Source organism: Thamnophis elegans, chromosome 8 (genome assembly GCF_009769535.1).
Source record: "Thamnophis elegans isolate rThaEle1 chromosome 8, rThaEle1.pri, whole genome shotgun sequence".
Lineage (NCBI taxonomy): Eukaryota > Metazoa > Chordata > Lepidosauria > Squamata > Colubridae > Thamnophis > Thamnophis elegans.
The window spans coordinates 39,244,326-39,259,350 of record NC_045548.1 but is presented as its reverse complement, the minus strand read 5'-3'; the positions used below and the strand labels follow the sequence as shown (position 1 = coordinate 39,259,350).

At 35.0% G+C, this 15,025-nt stretch overlaps 1 protein-coding gene across 1 annotated transcript in view; it reads right to left on the bottom strand.

The window, feature by feature from the left end:
- Positions 1-15,025, bottom strand: part of RP1 (RP1 axonemal microtubule associated) — a 211,589-nt gene that overhangs the window by 146,355 nt on the left and 50,209 nt on the right. Inside the window, 6 exon segments of the mRNA XM_032222943.1 lie at positions 1,287-1,345; positions 3,431-3,579; positions 5,341-5,492; positions 7,390-7,522; positions 9,124-9,210; positions 13,742-13,899. Of these exon segments, the coding sequence (XP_032078834.1) occupies positions 1,287-1,345; positions 3,431-3,579; positions 5,341-5,492; positions 7,390-7,522; positions 9,124-9,210; positions 13,742-13,899 (738 nt within the window).

Below are 15,025 nucleotides of genomic sequence, written 5' to 3'. Positions count from 1 at the left end.
CTCACATGGTTAATGCACAACAATACAACAGTATTAATTTTATTTGCATCCGAGACAAACCAAGAAAATAAAAATAATTTTATTCATGGAATAGGACAACTTAAGGAAAGTGATTAGTAGATTTAACCTGTTGGTTAAAAAAAAAAACACCAATTGCTCTCTCAAAGCAAGGAGCTGGTTTTGACAGATGAGTAGGCTACCTGTCAGAAACTGGTCCTGAGCCAAATGATGCATGGAAGAAGAAGGATGTGCTCAACTGTTTCATTGAGAAGAAATCTCATACTATTCCATGCAGCTGCTGCTATATCAGACAGATGTCACTCCCCATTGATATCCATGTGGGGACAGGGATGATTTTGCCTGCTAAAGCATGAAGTGCTATTCTGCTTTACGAGGCAGCACCATCTGCTGTGGATCAAGCACAAGGTTGCCTGGGGCTTGGCAGATTGGCAAGAGAAGCAAGATAAGGTGTGTATGTGTGTGTGTGTTTATATAGCTGCCAGTCTCAAATCTCATAGATCCCTCTGGAAGGAGAAACAAGGGAATCAGATCCATGAGATTGGAGAACTGGGGCTAAATAAATTGCCCTAGTTTTTCTGCCTCCTTTCCCCTTTGAGCCTTAGCAACCAACTGTCAAGTTTAGAAAAAGTGTAAGGAAGAGTGAAAATAAATGGGTATTTGGTTCAGGAGGAGTTTGAAAAAATTGAACTCTCCTGCTTCCAACAGCAGACTGATCATGAAATCAGGAGCCAGAGACTTGGGATATCCACAGAAGCCTTATGAAATCAATGGGAACTGGGCAGAACCCACTCCCTGACTGTGGCATCACCACAATTACTACAAAGGCACTGTATTGCATAGCTTTGTAAGAAGAGGAGAAATGTTATAAATGTGAGAAGCTTAATTTGAGACTAAATCTGAGGTAAACTGGTGACAAGCTGAAGGAAACATCATGAGGACAAAAATAATGAAGCATCTTCATATGAAACTGGCAGAATAGCACAAGGATGAGCCTATAACCACTGTACTTCCATAGTACAGTGGGAGTACATACGGCCTCCCATGCAACCATAAAGTTCCATATTTGGAAGCCTTATGGTAGTATGGAGAATAGGGAGTTACAGATTCAGCAAATCCTGATCATTATGTCTGTATTTGGTTTTCATGATTGAACAATTTAGATGAACAGTCCAATACGTTTGTTCAATAGTAATTCAATAGTGCTAGGCCCATAATATTGCATTTAGAAATTCAATATCCCTCCAAATTCTGTTTATATAATTTACCCTGGACAAACAGCTCTATTTCTGAATGGATTATTCCTTGAGACATATATGGCAACCATCTGAAAAAGAGAAGAAAGAATTAATGGAAGGAAGGAAAGATAAAAAAATACCTTGTTTATTATGTCAATCCATGTCTAACAATCTAATCGGGATGGCTTTTTCAGTAGGAAGACTTACATGATGTTCTGCAAAGCTTTTAACACATGATAATAAAAAAGCTACACAAAATATTTGACAGCGTCATGTTGTAATCATTCAATTGTAGAAAGGTAAAGTATTAATTTCAGGAAAGAAAGGTAATGAAAATTAGAATAAATTTTGCAAAAGAGAAAATTATATATTTTAATCACATGAGTTGGCAAGTAGAAATTTGACTTTTTTTCAGAAGATCATAATAATGTGACGTTTAAGGGTTTTTTTCTACACCATTGCTAAAGTATGGTTTAAGGTACATACACCTGGGATTAGTACAGATTCCTACATAGAGATATTTCATATGTTCCTTCATTATGTAAAACATATAGGCATCATCTTCACAAAAGGAAGAACAGGATAGGGGAAGGAAAAGAAAGTAGGAAGTGCAAAGAATTATGTCTGCTTTAGAGATATGATCATACTATGTAGCAGGTGAAGTAACCAGTTCAAACAACATCAGAGAAGACTGAAGACAGCAAAGGTGTTTATTAAAAAGTTTTTTTTAGGAGAAACTAAATTAGCAAGGTTTGATTTTATACTAACCTTCCTGATAAATAGCTCTGGAGAACTGAAAACTCAACCCAATGAGTTTGTCAACACATATTAATTTGATTGATCTTAATAAAGGTATTATTCTACTATCATAATTATTTACATACTAAATATTGTACTTCTTTTCATAACAGAACTAAAACAAAAAATACCTCATAAATCTAAAAATAAAGCAAAAGAAATAGATGTTCAAAATATGAAGCAGTTATTTTTAAGTCAGGTGTTTTTGAAGTGAGAAAAAAATGTCCATCTATAGATTGGAAAGTGGAAAACAAGACTAAGATTTCACATTCCATTTTAAAGAAAACACTGGGTCTTCCACTATACGCAGGAAATGAAAAATGGAAATGGATGCTCATTTACTAGGGGATGGTAAGCTCATGTTGAAAAACTGGCTGCATCTAGAATTATGCCTGTCTTGCTTCATCAATGCAATTATATGCCTTCTACCCAAAAAAGGCTGTTTTATATGTTTGATAAATCCTGATAGACCATTAAGAACCCATTAGGTTTGTTCAGCCCTGGACTTTAAGTGGAATACTTGTTGTTATTAGTATTTTAAAGAGCACATATACAAAAGTGGAAAAGATGTGTGGTCCAACTCTGGTATTCAAAAATATCTACCAGGTGATTTAAGCCAGGTACACATTTAGAAAATACGGTATGAAGTTCCCTTAAATAATTCCTTAAACCGTGAATCACCTGGCCAATATTACACAAAGAATCAGGGAATCAATACGAGATGGAATATTACTTTATATACCATTCTAGTTCTAAAATAAAGGAATTATTGCTCGATTAAAACTAAATTGATATTACACTTTCAGCACTGAGTGAAATAACAGATGTAGGAATTGTGCTTGGAATGAGAATATAAAATGGTATCAGGAAGCAGAAGACAGCATTATCTTCTATATCTGTTCCTATTCCCACTATTAGACAACAGTTAAAGACATGGGAATCCTTTCCTTTTGGCATGTTTTCTAGGTTCTAGAAAGTTATGAAATCCTGCAACTAGATACCTGGGGGAAAAAAATAAGAATTACAGGGGGAAGCAGAATTAAGAGAGGGAGGAAACAGTAATGTTCCTTTGAGTTTTGAAAATACAACTTGTGTATTCTCTCTGTAAAAGTAGTTTGCATTTCGTATAAGTTGAGCCCAATTGCAGTATCTGTAACAGGAAAGCAAAGTGTTTCTCATCTTCAGTGATTTTGTCATTCGAATGAATCAAGTTTGGATACATTTTTTTAATTTAGCTGATGCTATTTCTTGTGTCATTGCAAGAAATAGAAGTAAAAATCAAGGAAATTATATAACTGGCAACATGAAGGCATGATATTGCCAATTTAGGAATCAAGAAATTGTTTGGCAAGTTTCTTTTAAAAATCAAATACAACCTTTGACAGATGAAAATGTTTTCTTTCCCAGATTCTCTGATGACTATTTTCTCACAGTACCAGTCCTGCAACTGGTTATCACTCTTGCAGCACAGCAGCACTTTTTGTAGATTTCCAAGTGACACAGCTTGTATTTCAAACATGTCAATCTGGAAGAGATATTAATTCAGACAATAATAAACAATGATTATCATAAGCTTAGTGTTGAAATAGTGTTTAGGAAAACCATCTTTCCTACCTCTTTATATTTATAGATCTCTCCTCAATTTTTTTATTTTTTTTATCAATTTCATATATACATTCACAATTATATAATCTCATAACTGTTATTAATAATATGTATTTATAACAATTTTTTCCCTACAGTTGACAATATACTTGAAAATTGCTTTCTTACCATCCCATAGATCCATCTTATCTTACAACGGTCCTACTTCTTATTCCCTCCCTCCCTCTTTCCTTCCCTTGTTTTTTCTCTCCTACTCCCCTTCCTTCCCACCTTCCTTCCCTCCCTCCTTCCCCCTTCCCTCCCTCCTTTCTTCTCTTCTTCCCTCCTTCCTTCCTTCCTTCCTTCCCTCCTTTCTTCTCTCCTTCTCTCCTTCCTTTCCCCCTTCCTTTCCTCCTTCCTTACCCCTTCCTTCTCTCCTACATTCCTTCCTTCCCTCCTTTCTTCTCTCCTTCTCTCCTTCCTTCCCTCCTTCCTTCCCTCCTTCCATCTCTCCTTCCTTCCCTCCTTCCTTCCCTCCTTGCTTCCCTCCCTCCTTCCTTCCCTCCCTCCTTCCTACCCCCCTTTCTTCTCTTTCTTCTCTCCTTCCTTCCTTCCTCCTCTCCTTTCCCTTCTCTCCTCAATTATTTGACTTATCCTTGACTATTTGTTGTTCCCCAATCATAATCAAACCACCAAAATCTCTGGTCAATGAAGTTCAAGATAAATGTATTAAAATAAGTTCAAAGGACTGAAGTTCAAGGACTCTAGCCTCTAGCTAGTATGGACAATGCCCTTTCACATCTGGCTTCTTGAAATGTTTCAATTTATATAATGTGATACACATAAGGTAGAACAGTAATGATGATTAATAATGAGCGATACAATAGTTACTGCAAGTGGGACAAAATGTTGTACTTACTGTTAAGTAGCTATTTAGAACCCTTGCTAGAACCAAAATCATGTACAAGATCATAAGAATGTAATATTTTACTATACATATTAGGAATGACTGAAAAAGAAGGACCAAGGGCATCAGAAATATCATGAAATAGTGAACTCATAATGCTAAATTTCCACTTAGTAGCATTATTTTGCAAATTTTTTGAACTATGGATAATATCCTAGAAGTACTTTAGTAATTCTGATGCCAACTATGTCACACTTCGATAAGTCTCTGTACCTAATATTTTCCAATAGATGTTAACACCACAAGAAGTCAATAACCAAGTAATCAACACAATTTATTCTAATGTCAAAAGTATAGCTATCTCATATTCAACACATTTCCATAATCCACATGCCTGCATTTAAGCATCTCAAATCGAAAGCCTTGCTCAAAGATTTTTGCATGTTTCCTTCTTTTTTATTGCTGTAACATTTATTTTCCTTAATATATTTTTAGAATCCTGTTTTTTATTATTCATAATGGTAGTTGGGAGGGAGGCATAATTTTTCATTATGAAAACAGGATATTTAGATATACCGTAAATAGATTATGATGTAGATATTGTACAGAACAGAATATATTATAAGATGTAACAAGATATAGGTAAATTGAATGGTGACTTAAAGTCTGAAGTTTGATTCCATTTCCTTCAAAATTGATGTAATGTTCTGCAATAAAGTCACATTTAGTTTCTCTATAATTAACTTATAGATAAATAGTTTATGTATTATGAATGTATTACTTAGGCATACTTACCATTCCTCTCTGAAATTTTATAGGTTGGTCTGATTTAGCAAGAAGTCTCAAACCAGAATCTCCTCTTTCTCCATATACGCACAGATAAATGGAAGATGTGGTTTCAGCGTGTTCCAGATGCCCAGTAGATACATAAACCTGATAACTCACAACTAGGAAAAGAGAATCATAGCTCAAAATACATCAATGACTTAAATGTATATAATACAAACAAATTTCCGTGTTAGATTTACTGTCAAATACAGTATTTGTTTAACATAAAGTCTCATAATTGTTATTTGAAATTAGAGGTATACAAACTGCATGGAGTCAAATGAGGAGAATGATATCACATGTGTCATAGTTTCATCACACAAATGACACCATTTTTATGCACCAAAAATGGGCAACTTCCCTATAATAGGACATATAGCACATTGCCATGACTTGTGCTGCATCCTTGTGTTGAAGTAGTCATAACTGACTTTGCTAAGGCAATTCATTTCATACACACTTGATTCACTGTGGATTGGAGGGGGTACCACTTCCATTCCTGGATAGTTGCATTAACCAGAAGAGACACTACAGTATGTGCAGGAGCCTCTTTTGGTGCTTTCATTATCTGACTGAAAGGGTCATAAATGTGAACAACAATTTTCAAACTATTGGAACTACCAAAGGAGGTATCAAAAGGAAAACGTCAAAATGACTTTGCATTAGGAGAGAAACACATTGTTTGTAGAAGCGTTGAAGAAGTGAGGCATGTTAGTTGTAAAGAGAAAAAAGTGTGGGTTTTTTTTTCCTTCAAACAAAGCTCATTTCCCTTTTTCTTCTTATTAAAAAAATAGAAAAGTGGCTTACAATGCAATCAAATATGGGTATAAAACAAGAGAAAAAAATGGAACTGAAAGCAAAATGTAAAAATTCCATTAAAAGCAAGGAACAATTCATGGGGGATGAGCAAACTTTAAAGGCTAGGCAAAGCCAATGTAAATAGGGAATCTTAAAAGGTGCTTAAAAACAACATTTTGGGGGTCATAGAGGAAAGAGGTTACCACATGGTAACCACCACTCATTCCCCATTAATTTCCAGAGAGTGCAGAGAACAGGATCCAGATTATTTCACTCCCTCTAACATAGGTTCCAAAGCTTTCTATTCAAAACTAGATCCCTCTAAATGAAATGGACCTTATTCCAGGTAAGTGGGTAAAGGACAACCTAATCTCTGCCATGGAAGCAAGATACTTGCAGAAATTATAATCTGGCGGAGAGAACACCAATTGGCAAAAAGAGGTTCAGGTTTAATGCCTAATTGTAGATATATGCCTGGGAACTCCAGTTGGAATTTTAGTAAGCTTTGGCCAGCAACAATGGGCTCAAAATGTTTTAAAGCTAGCTCAGTATAGGACAGTGTTGGCAAATCTTTTCAGCATTGAGTGCTGAAATGGGAGCGCATGCATGTGCATGTGCCAGAAACCGGAAGAACAGCCACCTAGTGTACAGGTACACACTGGGAAGATGGTTTTCTGGTTTCCAGCATGTGCATGCACACGGGCCAGCTGGTCTTTACATGAACATACACATCAGAAACCAGAAGACCAGGTGGTTGGTGTGCATGTGGATGCCAGAAACTGGAAGAGCAGCCACCCAGTGCACATGCACCCCAGGTGGCTGCTATTCCAGTTTCCAGTGCTCCTGTGCATGTGAAGACCAGCTGGCCAGTGCACTGGAACCTGGAAGAGCAATGGGCGATGGTTCGCATGCCCATAGAGATAGCTTTGTGTTCCACTTCTGGCATGCATGCCATAGGTTCACCATCATGGATGTAGGACAATACACTGTGTTACTTTTCACATATTTATACTTCTTTGTCAAAAGTAGGCTCAACCATGGAAGGGGAAAGGATATTTTAAAAAAAATAAAAAGAGCAGCCAAGATCTCATTAGTGAAGACCTGCATCTTTTAAAAGTATGTTGTATATGTGAATAATATATAAAAGGAACAGGACTTCAATTATGCAGCTATCATCTTGGCTTGTTGGATTTCCTGGATAGAAAATAGACTGATTACTTGGATAAAGGCTTCTTCCATTTTCTGCAGCAGAAAGTTCACACACACTATTTCCATTCCCTTCATTCCAGGATAGCCACTTGTTTGTGGGAAACTTCAAAATTCTACCAGTCTTCATATGTTGTAATGTTACCTATCAAAGAAAGAACAGGAAATATTTTTACTTCCGAATCTTCCCACAATTGCAGCACAATTATAAAATAAAGTAAAATGAAAACTTAGAATAACCAATAAATTATTCATACCTCTTTCTTATAGTTAACTTCAGAAAGCAGTCTCTGATTTAATTTGTTTAAACTGAATTTTAACACTGAACATTTTCAATTTGATATAAAAGACTTTTGCAGAAATAAACCTCATACTTTATGTTCTAAAGCTTTATCCTTATTAGCCCAGCTTTCTTTGCTGATATACACAAAATAGCTAAAATACCAGGAAACAAAGCCATGTTCCAGTAAGTTACTTGTTCCTTTGAATGAAGGTCATCCTTTCAAATCCAGAAACCATATTTATGAACTTGGACTCAAATACTAAAGAAAAATGAATCAACAAAATAGAAAAATAACAGAATCTCTGAAATAATGAGAGTTGGACTGAAAATATTTTCACTTCCATTTTGAGTGTTCTATTTCTAACAGTACACGTCCTGAGTGGCAACTATTGCTATTAGAGTACTTCTTATTAAAAGTTTTTCTTTGTAAATTAAACTTACAGAATAAAACACAACTCTGCATAGGATATTAAGCAAGAGACCAATCTACTTCTCCAATAGCTGCACTGCAGAGCAAATACAGGTATTCTAATGAAATAATCAATTTACTTGGTTTTGTGAGCAAAAGACAATAAAATGGGATCATAGTTGCACTGAGATAAAAGCTCTTTAGAACTAAAGTGGGAAAGTTAAGGGCCTCCACATACTGTACTATAGAATCTAGTATCTCCAGCTGGCATGGCTAGAACTGAAGGGATCTGTGACCTGCCCTAACTTTTAGACAAGACAAAAAACTAGCCATTATTTTAATGCACCCCATTTTGTCAATCTACATATATTTACAAGAAAATAATTATTTTCTGTAATTTTCTGTAATTATTTTGCCAGGTTAAGAGGTAGAAGAAGATAATCTATATTGAATGTATTAATAAAATGAGATTTTAATCTTAAACTTGTTTTAGAAAGTCCACACCTGTGTGAATATTTACTTATTTATTATTTTTCTTTTTATTGGCTTTATTTGCCATTCAACCTCAAAGCAACTCTGAGCAGATTATAACACTAGAAGCTGTAATGATTAAAATATAAATATATTTAAAAATTACAATCAAAAATAAAATTGCAGTTAAAAGATTGAGAGGAAGGGAGCAGGTAGAAAGATGAGAAGTTTCTGACCCATTAACCAACTCCAGTATGATACTGCTCCACTGTGTCTCCAAGCCAGGTCTTCAGCAAATGGCTTGCACCTATATGATAATATAATTTGATGAGCAATATTTCATATTGCATCAAGATAATTCTGGGCTATTTTAAAAAAAACTTCTTGCTCATTTGTTTAAAAAGAAACATCTATGTATCTGTTTAAATAGCTAAGCTATTGTCTTCTAGCTGTACTATATCATTTTTCTAAATTCCTAGAGGTCTCAACATATTAGGAGGCCACGAGATGGAGTAATTGCTCTAACATATAATATTCAGTGAAAAGGAATAAGAAACATTGCAAAGTGTACCAGGAACCTGACCTTTTCCAACATCCAGTCTGCATATTGACTTGATCCATCGTGGCCTATTCTGATTTTGTAAATGTTACCAATATCTTTCATTTCAACCTGAATAGTCAGAAATAAAAACAGATACAACATGTCACAAAGAAATAGTCATGTTATATAAAAAGATAAAGAGAGATGGACATAGCGTGGCACAATCATTGCCACATGCAGGTCCTGTGATTTATATGCTAGGACTGGGTTGATCTTTGATGAGATCCTTTGCTTTCTAGAAAAAAGAGCAAAACACCCATAGGATGTGCTTCCATGATCACAACAGTGAGCAAAGCATTGTACCTCTACTAACATCAAAGCAATATCTTCTCTATGAAGTAAAGTGCCTTCTTAAGACCAACCACCCATGCAACTGTATAAAGAACTATTTGATATGAATGTAGACATGCATGTGCATTTATAGATAGATGATTGATAGATAGATAGATAGATAGATAGATAGATAGATAGATAGATAGATAGATGATAGATAGATAGATAGATAGATAGATAGATAGATAGATAGATAGATAGATAGATAGATCGGTGGGTGGGCGGGTGGGTTGGTTGGTGGGTTGGTTTGGGTGGGTGGGTGGATATATGAATATGGATAAATATAGATATACATAGATATATATAGATAGATGTGTGTGTATATATACATACATACATACATACATACATACATACATACATACATACATACATGCATACCGATATTTATTTCCATGAGCAGTAACAACATCACTATTGTTTTTTTCATGAAGTCATATATACAGTGATACATTTTCTTCACCATGTATAAATGATTATGTGATCTATTAATGCATTAAATCAGCCATAAAGTGAAGTATTTATATTTAGTACAGTCATTGCTTTCTGTATCATTTGAGATTCAGGGAACAGATGTTCCACTACATGTATATAACAATCTAATATTAAATGGGCATGGATCAGACAATTTAACATTATGAAGACAAAGCTGTGTAATAAATTAAGAAATTGTTTGATTAGGATATTAACTAATTAAGAAGAAATGTATTAGAGCATATATAGACAAATTATGAAATTTAATTTGAAATACAGCCTGTGTTAATATATTTGTAATCCTTAGATTTTATTTGTACTAGCATCTAATACACCTTGGGGAAGGGGAGAAAGCAGGGTAAGTTTATACAATTTGTAAAGACAAGGTGGCAGAATGAGCTGGCAATACAATATTTCTTGCTTTACTTGAGCCCCCCCCTACCACCACCACAATGCCTCTGACATTTTGTCAGTCCATTTCATGTATTGATTTTAATTAGAATTAAATCTTCAATACTTGCTTTCAATATTAAAGCATTCTCTCCATCTAAACTTCTGTTTCTAAAATACCCAGGAAGCATTGTGTACCATCTCTTTCATTCTATTGGTTCTCTATACAATGCATTTTATATAACAATATAAATTCAGTAAACCTTTACTTGTCAGTTTTATACCAAATAATCTGAAGGATCTCATGAAAATAATCTCATTTTAATCACTTGGAAACCAATGAGATCTTATTGGTTTTATACCAACTGCTTTGACATGATCAGAAATTTGACCGCTTTCAGCCTTTTCCATTTTAAGATTTTTTTGATATCAATTAATGGGAAAGACAACATAACCAACCAGAGCTATTGCTTTGTATGTTGTATTCATGGCTAGATTGTTAGGTCTAAATAAATTTCAATCCTTCCATATTAGTGTTCTGTAATCCAGGGCAATGGCAATATCCTGGTAAACTACATTGGTAGTTATAGCAGTGGAATTGGTACACAGCAGACAATGAGCATATTAGGAATTCTAAGAACATGTGGGTGTGGGGCATGTTTCCACCCCAAAATGTCATGATGAACACAAATGGCAACAAAACATACCTTTTCCTAGAAGAAACATGCCTGAGGATGCTTGACAGTGGAGTTGTGTCTATTCCCTCAATGTCCACTTCTCCCCTCCCTCCGCTTTCTTACATTTTCCTTGGAAACTGAACACACATCCAAGCATAGCGGTCAAATATAGACACCCACTTCTTCCTTAAAAATTCTGCAGCTCCATGTAGGGTTCAAAAGCATGCTAGAGACGATGCTTTGCTCTGCTTCACATTATTTATTATTATTTACTATGCTTCACATTATTTATTATTTATTTTTAAAAAATATTGAGAGGTGCTGTTAAAAAGGCAACTGGACATTCTTGGTTTTTTCACTGAAAACATTTCAGTTCTCATCCAAGAAGCTTCTTCAGTTCTTGGCTAAGAAACGAAACGTTTTCAATGAAAAAAACAAGAAAGTCTATTTGCCTTTTGAATAATACCTTTGGGACAACCACGACCTAAGAATCTCCATAAACATTTTCTATTGGAATACACTTAAATAGAGAGTTAAATTTTTGAACAGATGTTTCCTTGATTTATAAATGGGAAGCAGTACAAAAAGAGCTATGTAGGCCTACACTATGTATGTTAAATTATAGACCTTAATATAAATCAAATTATTTTGGTACTTGATGTCTTACTATGTATTCCACCCCCACCCCCCAAGAACATGACAATGATGGAGAAATTGCTTAGTAGATGTTGAACATATCACATGAATGCAAATTAAATATCAAATCACATGATGTAAAATAACAAAAACAATTCTCTCTTTCTCTCCCTATTTGAGGTGATTTTCTATATTCCTCTACTTATTCAAGATAAACCATTCTAATACTTTGAATAAGGATAATCCTTTGTCACTATGCTCAGTTTCATTCCTATACGGATATGACAGCCTGCCGGGTGGCATAAAACTGTTGCTGCTCTGTGAATATCAAAGTGCAGCGCCACAAAATGCACTTTGGGTGCTACTGAAGATACTTTCAGACGATACTTTGGGTATCTTCTGAAAATACAGTTTGAAAGAGTCAGATAGGATATGTTGTTTATAAACTCTTTATATTGAAACCATACAAATCAGAGTTCAAAAGTAAGACTGTATGTTCAGAGACTAAAGAAATTTAGTAATTGAGAAAATATAATTAAAATATTGCTGACTAATTGAGCTAAGGTAATTGATTATTAATACAGAGACTAGATTCACATGTCATACCATGTTATGACTTGGTGCTAACTAGGATCTGCAATATCAGCAAAATGATCCAGTTAATACATGACATTAAGCCATTAACCTGATTTATTTTTAACCAAATTAGAAATCCATCTAGTTCAGTGTGTTATCATTTATAGGAACTAGCTAGATAGCAAAGATAATCTTCCTTGGCAAATACTTCCAAGGAATGTGTGAATATGGAATATAGATAGACAATGATATGATCAGAAAGCATTGAAGCCATTCTTAAAGCTTTCATTCTTGATTCAATTCATGTTCAAAAATTAATCTCCCATCTTGAACTAGATAATTCAATCCCTCCCTTCATCCTTTTCTTCATTTATGATCCCTTATCAGATCTTGCAAGAAACTAATGCAGCTTGAACTCAAGATTCCTAATAGCAATAGCAATAGCAGTTAGACTTATATACCACTTCATAGGGCTTTCAGCCCTCTCTAAGTGGTTTACAGAGTCAGCATATTGCCCCCAACAACAATCCGGGTCCTCATTTTACCCACCTCGGAAGGATGGAAGGCTGAGTCAACCCTGAGCCGGTGAGATTTGAACAGCCGAACTGCAGAACTGCAGTCAGCTGAAGTAGCCTGCAGTGCTGCATTTAACCACTGCGCCACCTCGGTTCTAATAATCAAAGAGAATGAAGCAGGAAGACTTTGAAGGAACAATGACATGTAATCTTTAAAGGCTGTGAAAACCTTAAATTCTCATAAACTCAGACAAATGAAAATCAGGAAAATAGGACATTAAGTATTCTTCACCAGATACAGAGAATTGGGGTGAAGGACTAATTATTAAAGGGAGAATCTGTCAAATGGAGATGATGTTGCTATAATAATAAATATTGAGTTTATAATAAATATTGAGTTTTAAAACAGAAGATGTTGTGATGAAGAATACATTATCTAACCACCCAGGAACAAACTAGTTTCATTGGTTTCTATTCTGCTTGCATTCTTTCACCATCCAGCATGCCCTGAAGAGATCAGAGCCTGGATTGGTAAGAACTGAATGAACAGCTTCACAGAAAGAGAATGGGACAACTCACTACAGCCAACTCGCCATAGCCAACTTACAATGGCCAACTCACCACAGGCCAGCTCGCTGCTAAGCAATATCTCTATGTCTCTCTATCTCTCATCTCTATCTATCTACACACACACACACACACACACACACACACACACACACACACACAGTATGCAGTATCCTTTCCCTGCCACATCCAGTAAGCCACACCTACAGAACTGGTAGTAAAAAAATGAATTTCACCACTGAAAGGATGGAATAGGGTGGGATGGGAAGAAAAGGAAAGGATCTCTTTGCCATTTGCTATATTGTGATTTCATACTGAACACAAATACATTAGATAGATTTATTTCAGGTAGAAAGTTTATAGAAGGTATTTTCCACATCAAAGGGAAGATGAATTGTAGGTAAAAAATCCAGCCAAGCTTTCATTGGTTACCTGAAATGCATCTTCAGTTCTAGGTAGAAACAGTTGTTCTCTGTTGTCATTGCCAAGAATAATAGGTCCAACAGAACCTTTGTCTCCATATATCCAGAGAGTGACATTTGCTTGAGTTCCTGAATTTCCTGTCAGTATGAATACTTTCCATTTATCTTCTGAAGGAAAGGGGGACTTTTCATTTTGAATCGTCATCATTTCCTCTGAAAAGTATAAAATGTCAATAGATCAAGATGGATATGCATTTAGAAGTCTCTTTCATAAAAACAAGATAAAAAGAGGAAGAGGTTTTTTTAAGATAGGGTCATAATAGTCTGATTAACTGGCATAACTAAAACACAAAAATTAAGCCACAAGTGTGAACAACATTTTCAACATCAATGTTTACCAAATGTAGCACTGGTTCTAAATTCTTCCATGTGGCAACTGTCACACGTAATGAAGTTTCTTGGTGCAGCAACATCAATTCATCTTGTAGCAAGATGGGCAGCAAACCAATTTAATAAATAAATAAATAAAATTAATAACAATAAATTCCATATAGTTGAAAAAGGGAACTTTTTCAACTATATTCACAATTGCCCACAATTATCCAACATCACTAAAAAGGTAATTAGAACTTCTAATGTGGAACCATCCATCTCAGAAACCATTTTAGTGCCACTATTTTAGTTCCTGTTATTTGGCAAATATTCTGACAAATTATTGTTCACAACTAGTTTGATCCTTTGTGGACATTTTAGTCATACATATGGATAACTTTTATAAAAGATGGTTTTAAAGATGGCATTGCCTAGAAAAAATCCATTTTCAAAAATAGCATAGAAAGGAAGGATATATTTAAGCATTTTGAGAAATGTTTCACCTTGTACTTTGCACTTTTTGCTTTTGCACATACAAAAAATCACACATGCTAAGATGTCAGTGAAAAATAGCTTTTAAATGATGTATTTTTCCATAGGTTACTCTTTCTTAACCTGATGCCCTTCTCTGATGTATTCAGAATAAATCTTATCTAGCATATGTTGCAATCTCAACAGACCTGGAAGGTGACTGGGTAAAGAAAGGTTGTTTTGCTTGACCACATGTGCTATAAATCATATGGCTTGATATAATTGCCACTTACTGAGAAAAACCATTGTAAGTATTGAAACTGGATGCCTGAAAGTACCCCACTCCCCCAAGGAAGCAATAAACAGTTGGTTGCCAGCCAAGCATGCAATCACTTGATAGGCATGTATCTGAAATCTGAGACTTGACATTTAAAAAACTACCGTAAATGTT